The sequence below is a fragment of the Pseudopipra pipra genome, chromosome 5 (assembly GCF_036250125.1).
Source record: "Pseudopipra pipra isolate bDixPip1 chromosome 5, bDixPip1.hap1, whole genome shotgun sequence".
Lineage (NCBI taxonomy): Eukaryota > Metazoa > Chordata > Aves > Passeriformes > Pipridae > Pseudopipra > Pseudopipra pipra.
In genome coordinates this window covers 36,272,970-36,300,516 of record NC_087553.1, presented here as the reverse complement: position 1 = coordinate 36,300,516, position 27,547 = coordinate 36,272,970, and the positions used below count along the sequence as shown (strand labels likewise).

General features: G+C 36.1%; 1 protein-coding gene across 5 annotated transcripts in view; it reads left to right on the top strand.

Moving 5' to 3' along the window:
- Positions 1 to 27,547, top strand: part of SYT1 (synaptotagmin 1) — a 349,423-nt gene that overhangs the window by 117,790 nt on the left and 204,086 nt on the right. For all 5 annotated transcript variants that reach the window (XM_064655599.1, XM_064655598.1, XM_064655597.1 and 2 more), the window contains one exon: positions 11,229 to 11,290. In XM_064655599.1, the coding sequence (XP_064511669.1) occupies position 11,290 (1 nt within the window). In that variant the 5' untranslated portion in view covers positions 11,229 to 11,289. The remainder of the gene's footprint in view (positions 1 to 11,228; positions 11,291 to 27,547) is intronic.

Sequence of the window (27,547 nt, the reverse complement as noted above, 5' to 3'; positions counted from 1 at the left end):
TAAAATGAAATTTTAGATACATCATTTGGTGTTTTCTTGATATATTTAAAACCCATGCTGAGAGATGCTGAAACAATCATTCTGTGTAGCTGTGTCTGTTACACTGTCCCCTCCTATCCATGAATGCAGTTATACTCTCATCTGGCTCTTTATCAAAGCTGCATTTATATGCACCTTTCTTCTCACAATGTATTCTCTTAAATCTGCTTTGTTTAAAAAATAATAATCTTGAAACATGTTTAGTGGCATCTGCTGAATTCTGCATTGGATAATTCAGCAGAGAACTTAAGCATTTCAGTGTTAAGCAGCTTCCTTCTTTTGGGATTGCTGTGAGTTCCGTTGTGTTAAAGCAGTTTGATAAAGAAAGAAGAAAGGGAGATAAAACCCCCTCCAGAGCTGGAGTGACTACAGAATTGAGGATGGAACTGCAGGAAATGGACAAAGGAACTAAAAGTCTCATAATTTAACTGCAGTGTTGCTCCCCTGAATTATTTTAGGTTAAGTTTGCCTTCTCTAGTTCCCTCCTTAAATCTCTAATATAGCCTGTTTTAAGACTGTATTTCAGTATTAGGTGTTCAGTGGCCAGGCTTGCCTTGTCAGGAAAATAGATGAGGCACATTTTGGATAATGATGTTCTGTGTTGAGGTAGACTGTGTCCCTGCCTCAAGATGATTCAGACATTTGTTATGTTTTCTTTCTGCTTCTGCCTCTTCTGGGCCATGGTTAGTACAGATTGCTTTTGTTTTATAGTCTTAGCTAATGCGTTTGCAAATTGCAATGAAAGAATTTCAGAAAATTACGCTATACATCAGCAGAGACAGAACAAATGGTTTTTCCGTTCAGACTGCTCCAGTTTGCTATTTGAGTGCAGACTGCTCCAGTTTGCTATTTGAGTGCAAATCAGTAGTTTTTATGAAGTGGCTAAAGTTTGGTCTGACGAAGTTATATTTCAGAGAATCTAATAATCAAAAATTAAGCAGGTTTCCTCAAGATGGATAGGAAGATTAAATTAGAGGGTGATTTATGTTAACATTTGGCTCTACAAAGAGGAGAAATATTGCTGTGTGGAATATTTAGCTTCATTGGCAAAAGTAGCCCAATTAAAATGTTTACCATATGTTTTGTTTTAAGTGTTTCAAATAGACTTTCTTGAATCTTCCTTGATTCAGAGATGCTAACATTAAATGTGACACATGAGATGGTAATTACAAGGTAATTATTTGATTTTCACTAAATAGACATTTCCATTAGATTCCTTATGGCAATATCTTGCTGAGGAAGTTGATTTTATAGCGAAATACAATATCATGATGTCTTTTCTTTGCTCAAATATGTAAGGAACAATAATGATAACTATCTCTTTTAGTGTTCCTAGCCATCTGTACCTCAATGCTCTGCAATGTCTGATGTGCTACTTTTTGATTGGGCTATCAGATTTCCTGAATGTGGACTCCGTGTTTCCTTTCTTTCCTTTCATGTAGACTTGAAAAACCACCACTTGTCTTTTATCCTGCTTTTCGTAATAATATCTTTGCACGTAATCTGCAAGGATTGGCAGTTAAGCTCTTCTGTCGCAGCCCAGAGTGACACCTGTAATTAAAAGGTCTGCCTGAATTCCCCAGTCTCTAGGTTTCTTCTTGTAGTTTCAGGATGAAAAGAGTCATGGTGCTTCAAAGTTTCATCTCTAGTATTGCAAAATCAAATGCATTTGTCAGGCATGTGCACACACTGTGTAAAGAAATGGTTTAAGATACTGAAGTTATTATCTGTTGATGATGTTATATAACGATGAATTTAGACCCAAATCCTGGCGGCTATAGGCTAGTTAAAGCTTCTGTGTGCTTCCATAAATACATGGAGATGAAATTTACTGTAAATACCAGTTCTATGCAGTTAGTTGACTGGGACAAAAAGCCAAGGTAGCCAGGTAGGATATTGCTATGTGCCACTAACTATGGAAAGTAGCATGACTTAGACACACTACACTGAAACATTACCTGCACTTGTATAAGAGCTCTGATTACTAAATTCTATCCCAGCAGGCTGACAACCATTTATTTCAGGGGTATGAGACATTCTTACTGAACTGTGCAGTTGCTGCTGAGTTGGCTCTGCAGCTTCTGGGAATCAAGGTGGCATTTGCAGCTGTGGCCGCTTACATACCCACCTAGTACTTCTCACAGGTTCTTGTCATATGTCACTCAAGGTTCACTCTTGTCATTTGGGTTATATGTTTCTTCATCAAGTTGTAGCCTGACAATAAACTCCAGTTTGCATTGCTCTTGGCATTCACATTTTATACCCATACAGCACATCTGTCAACTATTTTTTTGTGTGGTTTAGTTTATTAATTAGTTGGCCTCTGTGTGTAGGCAGAAGTTAAAATGCAGAAGAAACAGAAAGATCTACTGACTGCTCAACTTGTCTTTGAGGAGCAGTGATACTTACCAGCATGTGTCTTTTAGGTTCTGTAGTGGTGCTATATACTGCCTTTTTCCAGGAGACACCTCTGTCTGCTACAATGACAGTCACTGAAAACATAATGTTCTGGACAGTACTAAATAAGAAATACATTTGACAGTGTCAGGAGTAGACTGTGACAAATGTGAGTATAACAGACAGTTTTGCAAACTGATCTGTTCAGGTCTCTAATTTCAGTGACATCTCCACAAATCCCGTTGTTGTACTATAGGATTGTAACTTATCAAAATTTAATTTTTAACAGTTGCTTAATTTTTTTTTTAACTAACTGTAAAGAAGGCTGATATTCTTATATACTGAGGAAGACAGAGAACATGGTACAAGAAGACTTTGTTTTTTTCCAACAGACTTCGTGATGTTTGTACAACAGGCTCATAATAGTAACCCATTCTTGTGATAAATGTATCAAGGACAGAAATAGCACAGTTAATTTTTTAACATAAATAATTTGAAGGTTGAAAACAATTTTTTATTTTTAACTAATTGCTCATGATTTTTTCATCCTAATTGTCTAACCGTAAGGTTGTAAAGTATTTCCAACAATGATGGTATAACACTTTGCTTCTGCTGACTGCAAAAAGGTACAAAATATCATTTATTCTTGCATAAAATAAATCTTCATTTCAGTTGATGTTTTTTCATTCTCTTATTAAAGTGTTGTTCAACAAAAAAGAAATGTCAGCTGTGACAGTGAGAGTAGTAAAATTGCACATGAAGGTTTGAAATAGTAGTCTTGGGGTATGAAGCCCCCATATACTTACAGAAAGGTGAAAGGGAGCAGACAGCAGCTGCTGTAGAACAAAGTGGGTTGCATGGTGGGTGCAGAGCAAGAAATGTTGAAATGAATGTGAGAGATCATGGGTACCAGCTTCGGAAAGGGATGTGCCTGTTTTTATATGATTTGTTTTGCTGCTTACCAGAAATCTGGGCAGCATGTAGGCCGTTACTTCTTGGATTAGTAAAGGAGGGGGTAGGCAGTTACTTGAATAAGTCTGCTTAGAATTTTCTCTTGCTCTGAAGGGGTGCATTTAAATGGCCACCAAATATTAAAGTTTTTGCCACTGTAGATCTCTCTAGGGTAATGTAGAAAGGTTATTGGAACAATTCACCCATAGATTACACTATGCTGAGGTGCCGATACTCACTGTCAGGTTTTATGGGTGAACTGCTTGCCTACATTAGTACGTTTTTGTAAAGCAGAATTGATAAACAAACAAACAAACAAATAAATAAAACCCCTCACACCAGACTTCCAGAACAAAAAGATCAGCAGCGTTATGTAACATATAATCACTTCCTGCAGTGGATATTGCAGCAGGTTCTTTCATCCTTTGATAAAAGCAATTAGATTTTGAATCTCCAAACACTGAAATGCAACTGAGTGTGTATCTACTAAGGTAAATATCTTTGTTACCTTTCTAGAAAGTATTTAGGAGACTGACTAAAAACCTTCATTATGCTTCTAAATAAGTCTTGGTCTGTAGCTGTAACAAGCAACCTAAATATGACATCTGAAGCCAATTTTGTTAGGAACTATTTTCTTATCATTTCATGTGATACAAGGTGTCTAGTCTAAGTAGTGTTATGAAGCAACTCATGGAGAACTGGATTTCTTTTTTTCTATATTGACTCAGAAAATAATGGTAGCTCTATACCTTATTGTCTAGAAAAGCCTGAAAACATTTGGAATTAAATTTGATGAAATGCCATGTCAGGAGTGCTCATTGTTTCAGCTGAAGTTTTGAAAACTTTTGCTTAAAAAAAATGAAGTTTCACTTTGATGTATAAAGTTTTTAGGGCTTTTTATTACTAATAAATGTTAGTAGTAGGCTCATGTGTTCGTATTTACAAATGGAAAAATATAAGCTTCATGTAAAGTTTGAAAATTCTGTTGTTTTCAAAAAAAATGGCTAAAAACCCAGCAATCACAAAGCAAAAATGGCAAGCTTGAACGGTGAAGAGCAGTTCCACAGTTACTACATGGCAGATGTAGCAAAGTGGTTGAAGTGTCCCTACACAGTATGAACACATCCAACTTATCTACTTGAATGATCTGTCATATGCAAAGATTTCCTAGGAGTCAGTGCCACATTTGGTATACATTTGTATTTCTGGTACATCTGCCAACCCATTTATACAACAGGACTACGGTAGTTTCACGGTGAAATGAGTGTAAGTGGAGGAAGAAACACATGTTGTCTTGGATAGATACTGGAGGGGGGGGATGCTCTTGCTGCCCCAAATTCTCATAAGCCTTTGGCATTTCTGTATATTGCCAAGAGTTGTCATAAAAACATAAGATTCTTATGACACCTCAAGATGATTCAGATACCCATTTGTGACTGGCCATATCATCACCATTAATAGGTTTTCTTTCTTGAAAAGAGAATCTTTTAGTGCCTACTGATTCATATGATTGTTTATTGATCATGAAGTTGTGATGCTGACCTAAGTGTGGTTGATGAAAATATTAGAGTGGATGGCTCTTTTAACAGCAAGCCAAGCGTGAGGATAAAGCAGAAGCTGGAAAAGCCTATTACTGGGCAATAGGAGATTTGAATCCACCAGGATCAAAAAGAACCAGAAAGGGCAGCAAAATAAGTGAGATATGTTCTGGGCAGTGCTAGTAGGAGAAACAGAATCTGTAAATGTGAGAAGCATCATGCAACTGGGAGAGAGAAGGGACATTTGAAGAGCAGGTAGCACTTATTGAGGGTTAGTAGATGCCCTTGCCTGTGTATGAGTTGTGTGTAACAGAAACACAGTATATCAGATGTAGAACCAGTCAGATTCCTATGGAAAAAAGGACCATAGAGCCTTCATGGAGTTGAGACCCTTCATGCTAAGAACTGAAATTTTGAGGAAGCTGTAGGTGAGCAGCATCTTTGAACATTCAGTAGAAGGTAACTCAATACAAGTGAAAACAGGCCAAAAAAACAGCTTCATTGCTAGTGTTGTGAAAAGTATCCCAGAGACAAATTCTGCAATGAACAGAGTTCTTTGCTAGGCAGAGAAATCCCTAGAGCTGAAAACTGTGTTCAGCTTTGAAATACATGGGTCACAGGGTAGGAATGGCCAAGACACAGACTGAATGGGCAGAGAAGGCAGGGCCTAATTACTAGTTTTGTCTCTAGTGGCCACAGTGACTCTGTATGTGTATTCTGCCAAACTGTAGTCTGAAATATATAAATATTGCATGTCAAGACCTAAAAAAAGCTTGCCATCTAGTTAATAACTGTAAACTTAAATAGCTATCCAAATGGCAGCTCCCCTCTATAGATGCTCTGTCTTTACATGTGCTGAATAAATGCTCAATCTATATGAATGAGAGTGGGAGAATTTCTCCTGTCCCACCAGGAAATGTGTGGTACAACCACTGTCTTCCTTTTCATCTGTTGCTCCATACTTCTTCCTTGTCTTAGAAAATGGCTCCATGTCTTGGTTTATCTCTTTCATGTCCTATTCCAATAGTTGTTTCCTTTCTATTAGCAAAAGCATCCGTCCGTATTTACCCATCTTCACAAACTTACTCCCTGTCCTGGTTTTTCCTTCCAGTTTTGAGTGGACATTGAATCTAACAAGTTCTTAGAGCCAGAAGTTTGCCATCTCTCTTCTCTGGACACTGACACCTAATGGCAGGCACACATCTGAGAGTTTTATTATTTTTTTAAAGCTGTAGTTTGTTTTAAAACCAGCTGGACTGTTGCAAGCCAAAATGTGAGAACTGGTGGGTCTATCTTTGTGTGACATTTACTGTGTTAATCATGTCCCGTGTAAAGTCTGAGAGGCTTTCCAGAAAAGAGGTCCATAGAAGTGCTTGGCTTTCCTACCACTATTTGCTCCTTTATCAGATCATTCATGAAATTGGCAATAAAAATGTCAATAAGTATTTCTCTTTTTTTTTTCTGGTTTGCTTACTTGCTAGAGAAGTTTTTATTCTGGGTTTTGATTTACAAAATACCAAAGACTACTGAGCCTCCTTTCATTCATTTTCTGCAACTCAATTGTTTATGCACAGTCACCTCTACCATGGGATGTGTACCTCTTTATCAAATAATATGTCTATTGTTTTTACTGTTTTCTACTATTCTCCATCATTTCATACAGGCAAGGAGGCAGGCTGAATGGTGTGAGAGGAAGAGTGCTGTCATCAAATATGCAATAACTTAGAATAGTGATATTTTGTGAGGTGTTTCTGGTATGTGAAGATGTATTTACAATTAGTTTCTGTTATATTACAAACCTGAATTCAGTGAGTAATGACCTCAATAGTGCCTGTTTTAATGTAATCCCTGCTTGCTGACTGCTGTTCCAAGAATAAAAATTTAAGCCAAAAGATTTAATGAAATCCTTTGGGATTAGTGCTCACTGGGCTGGGGAAATTGCATATCAACCTTTTCTCTGTACTCTAACCATACGGCTTTGTATTTGAATAGGAGGGTGTCCAATAGAGAGAACTCTGAATTCATCAATAATTTACATTTTTTTTAGTTACAAACCTGGTATTTGGGATTCCGTTGCCATAGCAATCCATCTGGGCCTGAACGGATAGTGTTTTAAGTGATGGTTGTATAGAGATTCACAGTGTGTGCTTTAAATCCCTTCTAAACTAATCCTCAGATATGTTCTGTGACTTATTTGAGGTTTCAACAAAATCAATGTTACTCACAGTAAAAGTTGATGCTGAGCAAATTAAGCCCATAAAATATTGGAATATACATATGATTAAGGACCGTAAAGTTCATAATGTGTAACAATTTCTATTTCAATATGTGAAACGATTAATAAATGCCCACAACTCCATTTTTTTTCAAAATACATTTAATTTGTTGCACATAATGCAACTAGAAATTATTCAGACTCTGTACTGGTTATTAACTAATTTAAACCTCATAATCAAATGCTAGCCTTATTTTCCCAGTTGTCAGTTCTATGTTTTGCAGGATGTCAGTTTGTTCATAACACTGTATAACTTCCACTTTCAATTAATCAGTTTTTTTCTCTTATAAATAGTTCTAAAGCAGAGAATAAAATTTGAAATTCCCATTTTCACTTCTAATACTGCTGGGCTTGGATTTTTAGGCTGTGCTGGTAAATTCAGTATGCTAATCACCAGCTGCTTTTTGTTTGAGCTTTAGTTTATATTTTCTTATTTTGCCACTCTAAATTTCAAAACGGTTTATTCAAAACCTCCCAGATATACCAAATAAGTGGATGTCCTTAGGTTTGATAGATGGTCAATAAACTGAGCAAACCTAGGCTAAATTTCAGCTCTGTCAAAGCCAAAACTCTCCTCATTTCTGTCATATTCCTTCATAACAAAAATGTTGTCCAGTTGTGCTCTAGAACTGTCACTAAGCCATAATGATGATGTATTAGCAGCTTTTTATTACTCCAGAGTATAGAGATTCAGTTTGCAAAATTATTCCTCAATGTTTGAAAGGGGAGAAAATTACTCAAATAACAGCCATATGATCTACTAATGAGTGTTTAGCCCATAATCCTAAATACACAAAAAGTGTTTCTTTATGGAGTTTGTAAATGTTCACATAGTTCTTCATGGATTTAAAAATAGTAATGGAATAACGAAACTGCAGATGGCCCAAGATAGCTTGAAAAATCTTTAAATTACCCTGCAACTTCTCTTTCATTTTTTGTATCGCAGTTCACAATGAATAGTGAAGCATCTAATAAAAGGAGCTTATTTTCGCCATAATTCTGTGATGCTAAAAATGTTCTTTGTCACCTGTAATAAATGTAAATCCACTCTCTTTCTCTATGAGTTAAACAAGAGTTTCCTGAGAAAAACTGCAAAAAATCCTTTCCTTTCAGTGGAGTAGGGTTTCATTTTGTGAGCAGATATGCATTTATAGTCTTAAATTCAGTGTTGCTGACTGAACTGCTTTTATTTTAGAGGTCCAGTTCTGCCCCGGTTTATTGGGACTGTTTCTATAATTGGTTACCATAAAGGTAGCTGGGAATAGAGAGTTTAGAATTAACAAAAATAGGCTTTTTTTGTTTACTTTTGCTTATCTGTATGCTAAGTGAAGTAAAAATTAGTAAAGGAGTACTTACTCTAAAATTAAACACCTTAAAGTATCTTCTATAGATACCATTTGTTAAATATAGATTATGCTTTATAAGTCTATTACAAGAAGTATTCACATATATCAAAATGTGTTTTTGTTGATATTTCCAATGGTTTCATTAGGAAACATCTTCCCTTGCAAATATTGTGAAATGAAAACGGAGCCTTGCAAGACACTGGTGGTATGACAGATGCTATTTCTAGCTCTGGAAATATAATTGTCACTGCAGGGATCTCCTGCCCTGAAGACTCACAAGAATCCATAACCGAGGGTGAATGAATTAATCTTTCAAAACATCTAATCAAAAATAGCATATGTTTAATAGTAAGCAATAGAAACAGATTTGAATTTCTCTGGTGATTTTTTTTAATCTTTCTCTAGAAATGCAAGTCTTTCCAGTTTATTTCTCTCCATATATTTCAACTCTGCAAATCCTTGCTAGGAGTGATGCTATTTAGATGCCTTGATAAACGTTGATTTTTATTGATGGGGTTTTGTTTATTTATTCCAGATCTGCATTACATTTTTCGTATCCTTTGGAACTCAGACTGTCAGCTTCAAAGGAGCATGTGGGCTGTCTCTTTTTGTACCTAATGAAGCACCACACTTACTCATGGTTTTGCTTAAATTTGCTTCTCTAGCAATAACCTGTATTTTTATTCAGTTATTTACAATTAATGCTGAAGTAAACATTTATCCTTCATTTCCATTTTCTGTCTTTGCAGCAGAAGGAAATAGCAAATCTTCTGAAAGGCTCAATCATAATATGGCACAGCTTGACACAGACAGCTTAGAGAAACAGAGGAAGATTAAGACAGTGTACCACAGAGGAGGTGTTACTCTGGGTGTTAATTTCTCTAAGGCACTTGCAGCTATCTCTGCTCAAATGCAAGTTGTACACAGGGACCTGAACTAAAACCCTGGCTCTGAACCCCAGGAGAAGGTGGGGATTAGAGTTTTTTTACTGAACCCTCTTTCTGAGTGTGTCTGAATTCCAAAGCCCTCAGTGTGGGAAGACTTGATATGACAACAAGAGGAAAAGTTTTGATTGATTCCATTCAAGAGATATTTGAGTACAGTAGTTCAGATTAGGTCTGTCTTGGCCTGTACCATGATATTTTATACAGCTAATATGGAACACCAAGCTAGGTAAGGCCTGCTAAGGCTATTGACAGATTAATTACAAACTGTGGGAATGAAATTAGCTGTGTTTTACACCAGCATGGGAGTTATTCTAAACCCTTTGGAATAAGATTTCAAATTGTCATCCAGCTAACCTTGCGTCATTCAAGTGCTCAGCTCCTCACTGATGTCTAGGATGTAACAAAATGGGCTGTTAGAAGAGCTAATCCCTAGGGCTCAAAGAAGTTTAAAACTTAATACATAATATTGTATCCTTCCAACTCACAGATTTTATAGCCCTCAGCTCCAAACAGCTTATAATTGTTGCTTAACAGGTTTTTTCAGAAAGCTAACATTCAGATGAGGGATTTCTGGGATGTCATAGATATTGGCAGAACTATGCAGAAAGCAATATTTATTTTTTTTTTACTAAAAAAGAAGGTAAAATTAGGTTTTTTAATCAGTTATGGTCTGAATTCTTTATTATTTGAGTCATGAAAGGTGGTAGCCTGGCTAGAGTGAGATGGTGGATGGAATCATGATTTGCCTTTTTTAAAGACAAAAGTAAGGACTGACGTGCTATAGTTTGACAGTTTTAGATATCAGCAATTTCATTTTCCTCTGACAAAATTGATGTGAAATTAAAGATGTGTTTGTCTATCTTGGTAACTATGTATTTGGCTTCCTTGTTTAACTACACCAAAGTTGGTCATCTTCTCACTCAGTGCCTTCACAGCTTGATCCTGCTTGCTCTTTCACATCAGTGATGCCCTTATTGCAACCCTTATTGCCCATCAGTCCCAATTTTCTCCCTTCTGTCATGCAACCTTTATTTATGAAAACTGTTAAAAGTAAGAATCTGCAAAGCCAGTGTGCTGTGTTCCTTCAAATCGTGCCTTAAAACTACCTCTGTTGTGATGCTGGTAAACTGCCCAAGAAAGCCTGAAACAGCTGGTGTTCTGTGTTCAGTGCTTATTATGCTAATTGCCTGTGTGAAGCAGTGGGAGTGAGGCATCAGACACCCCTCTGCAGCATGTCCCACTCTTCTCCAAAAGCCATGGGGGAGGCTATGGCTGTCATTGGATGTACATGTTCTTTCTTCCTTAACTCCTCAGTGTAATGGGGTAATCCAGCCAAGATCTAATACAGCATGAGAATTTAATTTTGACCAGAGGATTGCCAGCCTCAGAGATGTGAAAGCCTGTCACCTTCCTGGAACTGGGGAGAGCTGCGGCTGCCCAGATGAAATTCAGCACCTGCAGTTGAATTTGGTCTGAGGTTTCAAGAGAGATTTGTTCCCTTAACCTGTGGGTTTCTCTTCCGTGCTGCTGTTGTAGTACCTTACACTGGAAACTGTCCTTTAAGGAAAAGAAGCAATGTGAATTTTCTCTGCTGGATGCTTTCACAAAAGCCCAGGGCTTTAAATCTTGGAGTAAGCCAAACTTAATATGAAAATAGCAAACTTCTATGACACAAATGAAACTAGGTAATTAATTTTATATAGATGATAAATACATGTATTTGTTTTTCTTACAGAAGCTTGGAGCCCTGAATAAACAAAGAGAAGAGAGTTAAGCACACATTCTCTACTGTGAACAGTAAGTGACCAAGTTACATACTATGAAGCTAAACAGTACTTGCACTTCCTTTTTTAAAATTTTTCATTGTTTCTTATCGCAGTTCTTTTAACAAGTATAAGAAATTAGTGCAGTGACCATTTCTTCATTTTATCCAATGTGGTTTCATTTCACAGGAGTAGACTTTTATTACTCCTGTAATCATTTTAGGTAAGAGGCCCAGATAATCCACAGGATATGTCATCTCTGCCCATACTGAGATTATTTCCTTTTTCTTCTCAGTAAAAGTGCATTGTAATAGAAATAGTGATAGATAGTACAAAGCTAAAAATAGCATTACACTAATATTTGCTCACACTTGAAATTTTGGAGAAGAATGGATGTATCCCTGTAGTCTGATCCTGTTGGATCGGTGCAGGAGCAACAGAGTTTTATGGGTTTGTGTAACCACATAATCACTGACTAATTGTTCTGAACTGCCCTGGTCATAGCTGTGCTGCTCTTTTCACAGTACAGCCAATCTCAGTGCACTAACATTTGACAACTACAGCTTTTTAAAGCATCAAGAAATTAAGACTACCTGCTGAGACAAGAAAATGAACCGTGTTTGTGTTGTGGATGATATTATTAGCATTGTCCTAGAAAAAAATCTTAGGCTGCTGGTGAAGTACCAGTCATGACAAAGTAGAGAGGAGACATTGCTTTCATTGCCAATCCAAAGTAATATGCCCTGGAAAATGTAGCTGGTTATACAGGTGTATGTATGGGTGGGTATTAAAAGGTATCTTTTGAGAACCAAAGCAGATGGATATGTGTTAAGGCGTTCAGGCATTTCTATTAATGGTTCCAACAAAACAGTTCCTCTGTGCTAGGTGCCAATAGAACCTGACTTTTTTGTGGTAGAAGTTTGTGGATGGTAAGTAACATGCAGAGAATATGTGTTCATTAGCACTATTCTACTTATAGAATATACATTTGACAGCATATCACGCAATACAGTTTAAGGAATTTTATTGTCATATACAAAACCTCTGTTCATTTAGCCAAACTGGCATATGGAACAGAGTAGTTTTAGATAGAAATAAATCTTGACTAATTTTTGACAAGTAGTAAAAATAACACTCTTTGTTGGAAAAGAATGCGTGTAAACCTCAATAGCAAAACAATACCCATTACCTCTCTGGGCAACCAAGTTTGATGATGGGTTTTAGCATGAAAGGAAATGTGTTACATTTCACTGAAGCCAAGGACAACATAATACTTATTTGAAAATCTGTATGGTTATTTGTACAGTGTACTAAACTGTGCTAGCAGTAGGCATCTTCTGGGTATGTAGCAAATGATACCTGTGTTCCAGAGAATCATTAGAAAAAAAAACAGTTTTAAAAAAATTCTCAAAACTCCTGCTTATCTATCCTTTTTAATTTTCCATTGCTTTTTCTATCAGTCATACTTCCCTTTCATTTTCTCTTCTTTCCCCTGTGATTCCCATTGTTTATGTTCCCTACATGCTGTCACACCTTTTGTCACTCTTTATCTTTCCATTTTTTTGCCACATAGTCTGTCTTCTCAGATTTCATATTTTCGGCTCACATCTCCCACACAGGGTTATCTCCTCTTCCTGTTGGCAGAGCTGCATTGCGGAGTGTTTCTGATCTTGGGCAGATTTTGAGTTTGCTATTTGTAGGACCAAATAGATTCTCTGCAGACTAAGAGTGTTATTGGTATTATCAGGTCATAATGCACAGAATAATGCCATATACCTATATCTGAGAAATTCGCAAAGGGTTGCAACATAATGTAATATGGGTCAGCTCTTGCAATTTTTATTTGACATGTGGAAAGATATGGTAGAACTTTGGGAGTTGTTATTTAACACATGAGATACCTTCAACCTAATCAATTATGCTTTGCTCCCCCTGGATCTTAAGTTTTGGCAGCATGTTACATGCATAAAAATTAGCAGCTCCAAGCAATGTGTGTTATTAAACTGATATTTGTATAGACCTGCTTGTGAAAAGTAAATTTCACTACTGCAGACACTTGAAAATCTTCTTCCCTCTTGTATTCCTGTGTCAAGTGGCCAGAATTCAAAGGCAGCTGTTTCAGAATAGCATGGATTTATTTGTGTATAGTGAGAAAAAATTAATCAAATATTATTGGTGCTCCTTCACATACAGATTCTTTCTCTCCCACTGGCAGAATAGGTTGACAGAACCTTTTCATTGAATCTATCAGTTAATTTTATCAGTCATGGTATTATAATTATAAACTACAAATAATCTAACAATGAATATATAATTTAAAAAATGAAACTCTACAGTAGTTATTTAACATTTGTAATGTGTAATTTATTTAACACTCTCTTTGGAATATACATGGGAAATTAGAATAATAAAACAGAAACAAAATTACACTTACCTCTCATCCATCATCAGTGAGGAGCAATTTTACGAGCTTGATCAGGCTATATATTCAGCCATGTATGGAAATTCATGTATGCTACCTTTGAGTCTTCTTATCACACTCTTGAGAACTGTATGTTATTCGTACACTAAGCAACCACTCACTCTTCTGACACTGATATTGATAAATTGGCATTGTGGATTTGTTTTAAAACACCTTTTTTCCCCCTCAACCTGAATTAAAATCTAAAATTTAAAATATCCAGTGATGTGAGGCAAAAAAAATATGGATTCGACATATAGGGAAAAAATAAAATATTGTTTTTATTTTTAAAAATATAAAAATCATAATTTATACTATGATTTGTGGGTTTTATTTGTTCTTAACTTTGTTTTAAGTGCAAAGACCTTTGTCATTTGTCTTTGATATTGCAAAAGATTGCAGTTATCCTTTGTGGAGCCGGGAAAAAACATTGCAACATGTGTTCCTAAAAAGGTGTCCATTGTCCTCAGATAGTCAGCAGCAACTATAGTTCATGTGCCACAAAGTTTATCAAATAATTGATATCTTTGGTGGCTGGTTATTAATAGGTTTTTAATTATCCTTGTTTAATAAAGGCAAGTTCAGGTAATGTGACATAAATTAGGAGACTGCATAAGCAAAGTGCTAATACAGGAGAAGCATGGCCCAAAACCACGCTCTACTGTGAGCAGATGAGGGGAGACTTGGCCTGCTGAAAGTTATTGTATGGGCAGTTTGACTCCCATTTTGTGTAGAATAACTAAATTTATATTAGACTTACCATTAGCTCCTGAGCATGCAGTATTACATTGTTTGCTCTAATATCTGTTTCAAAAGCTGCCATGTTTTATATTTTGCCATTTACCATATTATATCTACAGGTATGTAATGTACCAGAGATAAAGTCACTAAATGAAGGATTTGCTGATTTTGGAAGTGTCAATTTTGTTTTTTCTACACAAAATTTGTAAAAGTTGAATTTATGAGCATTCAAAAAGAAATGAGCCTGTTGTTCCCCAGTGTTCTATACTAATACAATAAACTTCCCTTACATTGTGATTTCAGTCTTTCCTGCAATATAGTAATCTAAATGCAGCATGGAAGTGCCCTCCTTCCTTGTTTTTGCCATTCCCTCCAAGGTTTTGTCATTGAACATTAAAATTCATGTCAATATACTGCAGGCTTGGATAAAATTGTTCATTGGAGTGTTCCCACTACCTTAATTCTTTAATGAGGTTTCTCCCAAATTAGTTTCAATTTTATTTTTTTTTCTCCCAGAGTAGAAGTATGAACTTCTGATAAATTATATAGTACCATGTCCTAATATAAAGGTTCACAGAATATACTGTGTTGAAAGGGACCCACAAGGATCATCAAGTCCAACCCTTAGCCCTGCACAGGACCATCTCCAAGAGTCACACCAGATGCCTGAGAGTATTGTTCAAATGCTTCTTGAACTCTGTCAGGCTTGGTACTGTTACCACTTCCCTGGGGAGCCTGTTCCAATATGCAGCCATACTCTGGATGAAGAACCTTTTTCTTACATCCAATCTAAACCTTCCCTGACACAACTTCAGGCCATTCCCTTGGGTCCTGTCACTGGTCACGAGAGTGAAGAGATCCGTGTCTGCCCCCCCACCTTCCTCTCACAAGGAAGTTGTAACTGCAATGAGGACTCCCCTCAGTCTCCTTCAAGCTGAACAGACCAAATGACTTCAACCACTCCTCATATGGCTTCCTCTCAAGGCCCTTCCCCATCTTTGTTGCCCTCCTTCGAACACTCTCTAAAAACTGAATATCTTTCTTATGTTGTGGTGCCCAAAACTGCACACAATATTCAAGGTGAGACAACACCAGTGCAGAGCAGAGCAGGACAATCCCTTCTCTCAACTGGCTGGCGATGCTTTGCCTGATGCCCCCCAGGACACAGTTGGCCCTCCTGGCTGCCAGAGCACTGCTGACTCATATTCAACTTGCCATTGACCAGGACCCCCAGGTCCCTTTCCATGGCACTGCTTTCCAGCATCTCATTCCATAGTCATACACATAACTAGGGTTGTTCCATCCCAGGTGCAGAATCCAGCACTGTCCCTTGTTGAACTTCGTAGGGTTGGTGATTGCTCAGTTCTCTAATTTACTGAGGTCCCTCTGCAGGGCCTCCCTGCCTTCATATTTAAATATAAATTTATTCTTAAATACAAGTATCAAAAGCTATACTGAAATCCAAAAGATTACATCAGCTGGCTTCCCTTGATCAATTTAGGTGGGTTACCTTATCATAAAAGAAAATCGGGTTTGATAAGCAGGACTTTCCTCTCATGAAGCCAGGCTGGCTGTGACGGATGACAGCGTTGTCTTACTGGTGTTTTCCAATACTTCCCAGAATAATCTTGTCCATAATTTTACCAGGCACTGAAGTGAGACTGACAGGCCTGTAGTTTCCAGGGTCCTCTTCTTACCCTTATTAAAAATCAAGGTTGTTTATACTGGCTCTGTTTTGGTTATCAGGTTAAGATTATTGAGAGAAGTATATTCTCTGTGGCTCATATGCTTACAAAATTCTGTGCCTCAAAACTTCATTTTGGTTTTTTTTTTTAATCGTTCCTGTATTACAGACACAGCTTTGTGGCTTTTAATGTGAGATCTCTGACATGGATTTAGATTCTGTACTGCTTTGAGGTATGCTAGTTATGCAACCTGATTTTGCAAAGTAGCTCAGTGGTTGTAGTTCCCCGGGGCTTCAGTTTAGTTGTCCTCTATCATTTTAGCACTGTGATTGATTACTCTCTACTATTTAATTTATCTACTGCAGCTTCTAAGCTTTTTATTCAGTTGGTAAACACATGCTTTTCTAGATACATTTTCAAATGAGGTACTTCCAGGTACTCCAGAAGTCATGTAGTCATTTTTCTCTCAGGAATTTAACCATTTGAGCCATTTAATGGTTTCCATAAATTATTGGGTAATATTTTGTCTATTACTTGGAAATTGTGAACTGGAAATATGTGTTATATTTTTCATTTTTCAATGTTATTATATAAATTTATTCTTAGATACAAGTGTATTTACCAACTTCTTATTTGCCCACCAAAAAACAGTGAAAGAAATGAGCACCTTTCTTAAGTGTAGGAGCCAAATGCATGGGCTGCTGCTGCAGTAGCTTTTAACCACCTTTGCACATGAGGTTTTAAAAGCAAAATATTTATTAGTGTTATTTGCTTGCAGGAATTTCCTAAGCCAGGTTTAGTCAGTATGGTTAATGTGCTTATTCTTTTGTGTCATGTACTGTGTTCCTGTACTGTCATTTGCTGTATTGAAACATAACATTGAATATCAACTTGGCGTATTTTAAATCAGACTCTTTCAGAGTAACATTGTTTCCATTTAAAAAGGGTTGATTTTTTGTCATTAAGAATTACTGTGTGTACACATTGCAGCAGTTTTATGCCGTTACTGGGGCAACTCTCAAGAAGCTACTCAATGAATGAACTACTTCTATGATCCACATATCAAGGAACTTTTAATGTCACATTTTCTTTGCTACTGCAGTTTTTATTATGGCTCTGCATATTTTTGAATGGGTATGTTGATAATTTGTTTTGTTGGGGCTTTTTTACTTTTAGTTACTGTCTTTAATATTTGTGATTAAAATCTCTCAGTAAGAATTATAGTATCATCATAATGCAGCTTTGCTGATGTTGATATCTGCTGTTGTACTCCTGTGTCTAAATACAATCAAACAAAACTAGTAGACATCTGCAGTGTTGCAGGCTTTTGGGGAGTAAATTGGTGTTCTTTTTTTTGTAATTCTTAATCTTTTTACACAATCTGCTTTTGAAGACTACCAGGTTTGCTTCGGATATGTATCTTAGTAATCCCTGGTAGGTCACTTCCAGCGCACATTTACGTACAGAGAGACAACCTGTTCTGTCACTGTTTTTGTAGTGACTTATGCATTGATTAGGAACTAAGAGGATAGACTTTCTTATCAACTCCACTGTTTTGCATTTATGGTACATGAAGGTTAACTCAAAAAATAACTAATATGATACAAGTGATTATGTGCATACAGGTTTAGATAACTCCACAGTATGGAGTTGGCGATTGCTAAGTGACATTATTTGGCAGTTTTGGATCCTCTCTGAGTATGACTTTGCACTTCAGTGATGATTTTTTGTTTCCTTCTTTCAAAGTTTCATACTGTAAATCTTATTTCAAAGACATACAGCCATCGTAAACATCACATTTTGACAGCTTTCCTTATGCGAATGAAATTCATTGAAGAGTTTATTCAAAAATGAGAAAAGATGCATCTTAGACCTGTTTACAATTATAAGTTACAACTATATTGACATTTACCTCTGAAAATGCAAAGTAACAGGAAATTTAGTAATTTTCCCATGTGTACAAAAAGGTTTTACGAAGCCATTATCAAAGGTAGCTCATAAAAATATGTTTTCTGATGTTAATCTTCTGTGTTTATATTAATATCTAAAGTAAGTGAAAACAGGCACTGTAGAATTTTTCTTGCAGGAAACAATTTTGAAAATACAAAATTCCAAATTAAGTATATTTGTAAAAGCATGATTTTTTGCATTTTTGGACAAGGAGTATATACATTGGAACAGCTAGAAAGTAGGAGTAATTAGGAATGCTCTGGAATATATCAAGTATCTGCATTGTGCCGCTGCTTTACCTTCCGTTTATACTCCAAGCTGAAGAGGCAGAGATGTGGTTTTGCTGTGAGAGGAGCCTCTGAACAAGTGCTCTTAGAACAATATTGATTGACATATTTCATATTTGTGATTCTTGTAGCTATGCTAATTAATGGAACAACAATGCTTTGAGCCGAAGGCATAAGTTTTGAACACAGAGTTCATAAAGTGCATAACATTAGGCCAGATTTCCAGTCTCGCAAGTTAAAATGCTTTAGTTAAACCATTAAAGATACCAAGATTCTATTTGTTCCATGAGCCTTGTATTTGGGAGTTTTTCTCATTACTGCCCAATTTTCATACCTGCTTTGGTGCCTCCAAAGTCTCAAGGTTTAGAAGTGTATTTTTTACTAAAAGGTGAGATTTTCATTCACATGGATCCAGGAGCTGGGGCTTCGAAGAATAACTTCCAAACATTTATTGCAAAGTCTGGTTGTAGTGTGTAAAATACATTTTAGCCTGGAGGTCTCTGTTAGTACTGTACAACAGTACACTTTGATCTTTCACGTAATAGGTCTTCCAATACCTTTTCATTTCTAACAGAAATAGTGCCCAGGCTGCTCTTATACTATAAGCCTATTTCACTCATCCTTATAAGTTGTGATGCCAAGTGAGAACATTGGTTTTAGGAAGAAGGATGAGAAAAAAGAAATAAATGTCATTTAGACTGTGCAACCTTTTAACCTTTTTGCAACCTTTTTGATCGGATTTTGCTCTTAGAAACATGTCTTGGTGTTTGAATCTTTAGTTTAAATGAAATTATTAACACTGACAGGGTTTATTTAAAGTTCTAATTTTACTTCAGGGGAATAACTTTAAAAACTCTAAACAATTGGTTAATAAACCACTAGCTGTAGGTAACAGTGATTCTTTTTGGAGAGTTATGGTCTATTGGGCAAAAATGCACTTAGGTAGGTTTTAAAATGGGAATTTATAATTTTGTGTTTAAACATTTCTCAAAGAGAATAGAATCAGTAGTTTTGATACTGAAATTTTCCAAAGATTTGTTAGTTGACGTAAGCGACTTGCTTAAACCCTCTTGAGTAGCTTTCCTTTTAAAAATCGATATGATGGAACATAGTAACTTTGCAGGGGGGTTGAAATTTGCTCCTGTGGTGAAATTGATAGTATTGTTACTGGCATGAAAAGAATAAGCTCATACCATCTCAGTATTGCAAAGACCTTGAAGAACTACAGAACTATGTACTGCTGTTACTCGTTATTTTTCAGACTCTGAGATTATTCTAAATATTGATTCCTCCAGCAGTTCATACTTCTTAGATGGTGCCAGTGTGTTTGAGAAATGTGTTCATTAGTACCTAATTATTTTTGATAAATGTAAAATTAAACTGAAATTATATCTGTTATTAAGGAACTGTCTTAAAAAAAAAAAATTGGCTTACTCTGTCTTTCCTAATCTTGAAAATACCTATATAAGACTGTGAATAAATCTGACAAACATCAAACAGAGTTTCTTGCTGCCTTTTTTACCAATATAAATTTTCCTTGCCTCCCCTATTCATTCTCCTGGGAAAAAACATCAGCCTTTACAAACCTGAATAATGAGATGGGGCTAGGGAAGAGGAAAGCTCTGGAATGATTATACTACTCTGCTGCATACTGTTATGACATATATAGCCCCATATTGTTTCTGTTTCTGACTCTTCTTTCTCCTTTCATTTTTTATTCATATACCCATGTTTCTCCCCTTACTGTTGTCTTATTGGCAGCTGTACCTAAGTCATATTATCATAGAATCATTTGGGTTGGAAAGGACCTTGAAATCATCTAGTTTGAATCTCCCTATCATGGGCAAGGACACCTTTCACTAGATCAGGTTGCTCCAAAGCCCTGTCCAACCTGACCTTGAACTCTTCAAGGATGAACTCTAGATGAGGAGTCCACAGCTTCTCTGGGCAACCTGTTCCAGTGTCTCACCACCCTCACATTGAAGAATTTCTTCCTGATACATAATCCAAACCTCTACTCTTTCAGTTTAAGGCCATTCCCCTTCATCCTATCACAACATGCCCTTGTAAAAAGTCCCTCTCCAGCATTCCTGTAGGCTCCCTTTAGATACTGAAAGGTGCTATAAGGTCTCCCCAGAGCCTTCTCTTCTCCAGGCTGACCAATCCCAATTCTATCAGCATGTCCTCACAGGAGAGGTGCTCCAGCCCTCTGCTCATCTTTGTGGCCCTCCTCTGGATTTGCTTATTAAATCTTAGTTTCTCTTCTAGATCTACCTTGATCATACTCTTCTGAAAAAGACCCCTCATTACACAGTGTCACTTAATTTGTTTGCTTGTAGTTCCCATAGTTCTTGATCTTCTTCATAACAGGGCTTTCAAAAAGATAACAATAGAGATCAAATACATCTTACATATCTCCTAAAGTGCTGTAACTAGGTTGTGACTGACTTTGCAAAGAGGGGCTCAAGCTGGGTTAGTACCTGTTTATGGGATCAGCAATGTGTCTAGACATAAAATACTTGTTTTTATATGTATGTTCCTTCCTCCCCATCCTCAGATATCTTATTGTTGTATTATAGAACAGTGGGTGAACCTGAGGTTTGTACCTTTTCCCTCCGTGTTTGTTTCTTTAACGTAAGCTCAGAGCTCTTTGGGTATCTCTTTATCCCAGTCAGCAAGCTGTCATTGTAGCTTTGCTTCTATTTTTATTTCTTTTCTGTCTACTGTGGGTATGGGATTATAATGCTGCATTACTTCAGATTGGACACAGTAAATTAGTTTATAAATGATATATGAATACATTATCTCCGTGCCTTTTTTGGTGCCTTCATGCCTTAGCTTTAGCATGAAGTGCTTTCTCCAAATTATCTGCGTATAGCACGCTATGTCTGATCTGTTTGAAGAGTTTCTGTTTTCTGCTGATTAGATATTTTACTAAGAGCACCAAAAAAACCTCATGTTTGTGTTTCTTTTCCCCTTGGATGCATGTGTGCGTGCTCTCTTGCTTCCACTATGTCTATCTCTCAGTTTTTATCTCTGCTTTGCTGGAACGTTATGTCCTCGGTTGTCAAATTGCTTTGTCTCAACTGAAGTTCCAAAGCTGAATTGAAAGAAATCAAACCAAAAACTCTGGAAAATTATTAATTTATGCAGTGAAACTGAATTTTATGAATCTTAAATGGAAAAAAAGTGTATTATTTAAAAAAATACGGTATTAGGCTTGTGAAAAGGAATCTCTAATATTTAGCATATAGAAAAGGAAATGTTGTGAGAAGATTATGAAACCTTGAGGGGTTATTTGAATGATCAACTTGTTTCTACAGAATAAATAAAGGTCTGTTTTATCAATCCTAATTGTCCTTTTGTTTGTTGCAATATAATATATTGGATTTACAGCATCTCTTTTACATTAGCTTCCCAGGAACATCACCAAAATGCAAGTATCAGTCAGCTTGTGCTACAGATACAAACTGAAAATAAATTTGAATGATTAAGCAAGGTGTTATTTTTCAGAAACAGCACATCCACTTCTGTGTAGTATCAATAGGAGACTTTAAAAATTGTGTACGGAGTTCAATAAACTGTTGAACAGTCTATTTACTGATGGATGAACTGGTTTTGTGAGTTAATCTTTTGGTCAGTAAAAGAGAAAGAGACGGGTTATGAGCTATAGATTATCGTGAATTGCATGGTAGAGGGAAAGCATTTAACATTAGAACTGTATGACAGCTGTGAATCATTGCTTCTTAAAGACACCATGGCTATGAAGATGCATTGAAGCCTTCTTTAAGGATTCTCTAAATAGTTAATGAATGAGATAGGAGTAAAGGCATTTCCATAACACTCAACCCCACTGTGTTGCCACACTTAATGTGTGGCTTTCAGGAGATGAGTCATCATAGACCAATACATGACTGTTTAGCCTTGCCTGTTCCTGGATGTATATTCTGGCTACCAGAATGTTGCTTCATCAGTTTTTTTTAGCTTAGAAGTACAATGTAAGTGCTGTCACATCTTCTTTAGCAGGAAGTTATGGCAGGGTAATTTTGGACAGTTCATGGAACTGCTTGGAACTCATCGATTTAGAATGACCAGAGATGTGTCAGTTTATTTTCTACTGTGGTGCAACCCGCCTTATGAAACTTATCTCATTCTGGGGAATTAGAAACACTTTTAAGGAGATAATATTTATATATAAGTTTCCTTAAAGTAATTGAAGTATAGTTAGCACTTCTCATGGGAATAAGAAGGAGAAACAGATGAACACTGGCTTTCAGTTACAATTTTAGATGTCACAAACAATCAAACACTCGACTAGTCCAAGAAAAAACCACCAAAATTAGACATCAGGAGATGTCAGAATGTTTCTAAATAGAAGCACTCATCAGCTGTCACGGTTATGACTTTTTAAGTTCAGTTATCATGTTTGAACTTGGTGTCGTGCCAGTAAAAAGGATTTGCTCATTTATTTTTAAGGCATCAGAATATTTCTTAGGCCACATGTAGAAATAGTTAGAAAATTTACTAGGCTGTACTGAACAGAAAAAAAAATGAATTGTGTACTTGTAGTGATAATACGGAACAGGAAGGATGAAAGATCACATTATTTAGATTTAAAAGGATTCCACATAGGCATTCATTTAAGATACTTAATACTTGTATTATTTATTAACTCATGCTTCTCTTACCTCTCTGATTGTGTGAAATTTATTTGGTTGCCTAGAATTTGACTCTTACCATTGATTTATCTCGGAAAGGGCAATAGATTGAAATTAAAGAAATAAGGGTGAGCAGGATGATGTTCTTTGGTAAGTTAAGAGGTAATAGTATATGTAAGAAAAGAAGAGGCCCAAGAATTGCATTCTGAAGGCTGAATATTTATTTATTTACATTTAAAAGATGTAATGAAAAAGATATTTTTTACTGGTACTTTAGATATATTGGTAAATGAGAAATGACAACTCAGAGCTAGAAGAGAAGGTACAGATTTTCTCAAGTACTAAGCTCCTCTAGATACCCTGATGAAAAATTGCTACTAGTTGGTTCTCTTGTTGTTGCCTTGACCTTCAGTATATTTTCTGTAGAACTTATGTCATTTTCACCCAAAATATGAGTAGCCATTCAGAAAATTTACATTTTTCTTCTAGATTGTGCCTGGTTAAATAAAGTGGAAATATTTTTCTGTGGCAAATGGTGTCTTGATCTGTAGGCAACAGTTACCGTACTCTGAAATAACATTGAATGCTGTTCTCAGATGTTTTCACAGTTAGGCATCTGTGGTTTATATTGATGCTTGTTCACGGACTAAAATGGTGTCAGGTGTGTTTTGAAGGTGCAGGTTTTGTACACTCTTAATGAACAATTTTAATTCAGTTGGGTTTTAGGGAAACTAATAATGGTACATGCACATCACTCAATTTCAGTACCTTTCTGGAGAACATGCTGAAGTATGCTTTGTGATTCCTGTGTGATTCCTGTGTGAATACTGTGTGATTCCTTTGAAATATAATTACTAAAATGCCACCCATTTATTCCAGTAGAGCCCTACACAGGTAAGTTTTTTAGCTTTTTAATTAAAGATGCATATATGAGGTAACCTAGCAAAAGGTGTTTGCCTAATTAACTCCCCATATTCACCATTCTGTCAGTTGCTGGCATTTAGTAAATACTTGGTTTCTTTAAGCCTTATTTCTGTATACGAATGATGTAGATAGAACAGTTCATACATGGATGTCTGAAACTTTGAATTTTGTCCCAATATGATGTTTTAGCTACTGACTATGAGAATCAAAAAAATTACCATTTTATTCCGTGCAAATTAAATTCCGTAATTTTGTAGTCTTCTGCAAGTGACACTTGAAAAATTGTAGGTTTACTTTTTAATTTATGAGTCTGTTTTTAAAAGTCTATTTTCTGTAGGGCATGTTCAGGTTCTCTTGAAACTTCAGTACAAAAAAGGGAGTGAATGATGGTCTTTAACAGGATTGGGAATAATATGTAATAGCCCTATATAAAGTCACTAGTGCAGTTGTTTCCAAGACTGTGTATAATTATCCCAGTTTCAGTGAGGGTAACAGGCAGCTGTGAAAATGATCAATTCTTATTGCCTACCCTGTTATTTTCAGTTTGACAGTAAAAGTTAAATTCACTCTTTAAAACTAAATTAATATTTTATGTCAAAGCCTGAGGAACAAAGAAAGGTCTCCGGGGGGGAAAAGATGAAGTTTGTATGTATAATGGAAAGCTGCACTGAAAAAGACGTTTTGCTTAATGCTGGTTCCCATGGTTACTTGCAAATAATTATGCAGTTTTAAAAACACAAAACTTTTTGCAGTCTTACTTCCAGGCAGGTAAGTGTCCAGCAGCTACTTATAATTAGGTATATAAGAAGTAAATTGTCAGCCTTGATCTTCAAAATTCATCTTCGCCTACACGTTACACCTGTGCACACTGTTTTTCTATTGGTAGGCAATTCTGTCTGGCTTTAATAATCTTATCAGGTCAATGTCATAGTTTCTTTTTATCTCCACACGTCTTGCAATAGGCTATGAAAGTCTTTAGAGAAAAATTATTGTTTTCTAAAACAACATTTATTTTGTTTTAAAGAGTTTTGCTCTTTTCTCTTAGGGCCTTTTTTTATTGTGCACCTAATTTTATTAAACCAGTCCTACCAGGGAAACCACAATTATGAAAATGCATCTTTCCACGAAGGTTGGTTATAAGAGACTGCTGTTCTTTTGCACTTCATTAATAAAAAATATAAGTTTATCTTAACTTTATCTTATTAATAATAGCAGTAATATGATTATTATATTTGTAATACCATATTACTATGATGTGAAAAATACACAGAACAGGCTCAACTGTCCAGATTTTTCTAAATTAACAAACACTCTGCTACTGTTTTGTTTATGTAGCTGCCTTACATTGCCTGCCTTGGAACTGCCCAGTATGTGTCATTGCAGAATTAGGAAAGCACAGCAGATAGCTTAAAACTTACAGTGATCACAATTCTGAACTTCTACCATGAAAAGATTTTGACACTTGTGTATAAAGAATATTCAGATAATTCTTCCTGTTTAGATATGTGTGAAATTTTTTCATGTTTGCAGCATTATTTTTATGATTTGTCAGAAATAGGCATAACAAGATATGTCATTTCATATCATCTCTACTTTTCCTGTTTTGTCTTTCTTGTCATTTTGTCATCAAGGCATTTTGGTAGTTTGGCAATAAATCACAATTTTTGTAATTAATATCTGTGATAACATATTCTATTTAACCTTTTTATGTAATTTTATTTTTAAAATATGATAAGCAGTTTCTAATTAGATTAACTGCTCTTTTTCAGCATAACACAGAGATCTGGAACACACTAATTGATTGCATAGCACTTTGATTATTTTATTTTCTGATTCAGAATCTTAGTATCACACTTTTTCATTAGCATGAGTTGTGATCATATTTTTAAGATGATTATAAACCATAAAACAATGAGGATGAGGAAATACTACTTGGTCACAATACTTGTTCCTCCTTTTGCACTCTTAGAGGGAGGCTAGTATCAGAAGGTATCTGGTGAAGGAAACAAGAGAACAATCTGATTGGCTCTGAAGCCTTAGAGTCTTATAATCATTCATTTTGGAAGGGATCTTGAGAGGTCTTCCTGTCTGGCTTCCTGCTCAAAGCAGGATCCGCATTTGAGTTTAGACCAGATTGCTTGGCGCTTTCTCCAGGCAAGTCTTGAAAGCCTCCAAGGATGAAGTTTCTGCAACCCTTTTGGGCAACCTGCACCAATGCTTAATTGTCATTTTGTGGAAATGTTTTACCTCGCATTCGGTTAGAACTTCTAAGCTTCAATTTATTGTTATCTCTTTTTCTCCCACAGAACACTTCACATACAAATAAAAATCATTGTTCTCCATAAATACAGCTTACTTAAGTTAGTATTACATGCAGTTAGAATAATAAAACCTTTTGTCATGTCATGTTTTGACCTGAGTTCGTATACAAAAAGTATAAATTGAAGTGTATGATGTGTAAAATTAAAACCAGATTGTAGGGCAAAATCCAGACATTTTCTTATGTGGCAGTTTAGTCTAGACCTTCCTTGGTGACCAGTTTGTAACCAAGGAAGTGCCCAGATTTACCCGGTATTCTCTACGATTTTTACGTAAACCGGGGTATAAGAAGAAAGGAGGAGAGGCCTTCTCCCCTCTTTCCTTCTGGCGGCTTGGAGGTGCAGGTTCCCTGCTGTCGGGTCTGTCGTGTTTGGGGAGCGAGGCCTGGTAAGGGAGACGGAGGTTGCCGGTGGTCGTTCCAGCACAACTTTCCGTTGTCCCAAGGAGAGTAGTAAGATATTCTTTTGCTAATTCTTTTAGTTGCTAGATCTTGGGCTGTTGATCATGTATATTTTATTTTGTTTGTGTTCCTCTTTCCCTTCCCCCTTCCCTTTCCCTTTTCCTTTTGAAATTGTATATGTATTTCAATTGTATATAACTGATGATATAACTGTAATATAAGTGTAAATATATTTTTATATATTGCTTTAGCTGTCTCTCTCTCGTTTTGGTTCTCTTGGTTTTTTTCCCTCTTCTCCCTGAGGTTTGGGAGGGGACTTCTTGTCAAACCTAAGGCTGAAATGCAAATGATCTTGCCTGAACTTCGTTCAGCTAACCAGTTGCTCCATTGTAAATTCTTACATTCTGTACATAATTTGTTGCTGTTTTTACCTTGGAAACAAGAGTATCTCACTATGATTGGTTTCCCCTAGGTTTTTTCAATGAAACATAATTCCTGCTTTGCATGTGTCAGGAAAGGCCAAGCAAGGTTGCAACTCTCCTTTTCAAATTTGCAGGCTAAGACCAGTTCAGTTTCAAAAGATTCATGAGGAAGCACAGTAGTATAAAAGTAGAATGTAATGTTAATGAAGATATAATGAGTATGAAAAGGTCATTAGTACAGATAAGAAAATAAATTTTTTTCAAAATATTTTTTGTGTTGCTGGATTTTTAAATATCCATCCTGAATTTTGAAACAACATTAGAAACAGGAGAGCCTGGGCCTGGGTCTAACATGTCATAACAGATTGCATTATCAAGTAATGTTCTATAGATGGTTCAAAGTGTTACAAATTCATCATATTATAATGTTTCATTATTCATTGT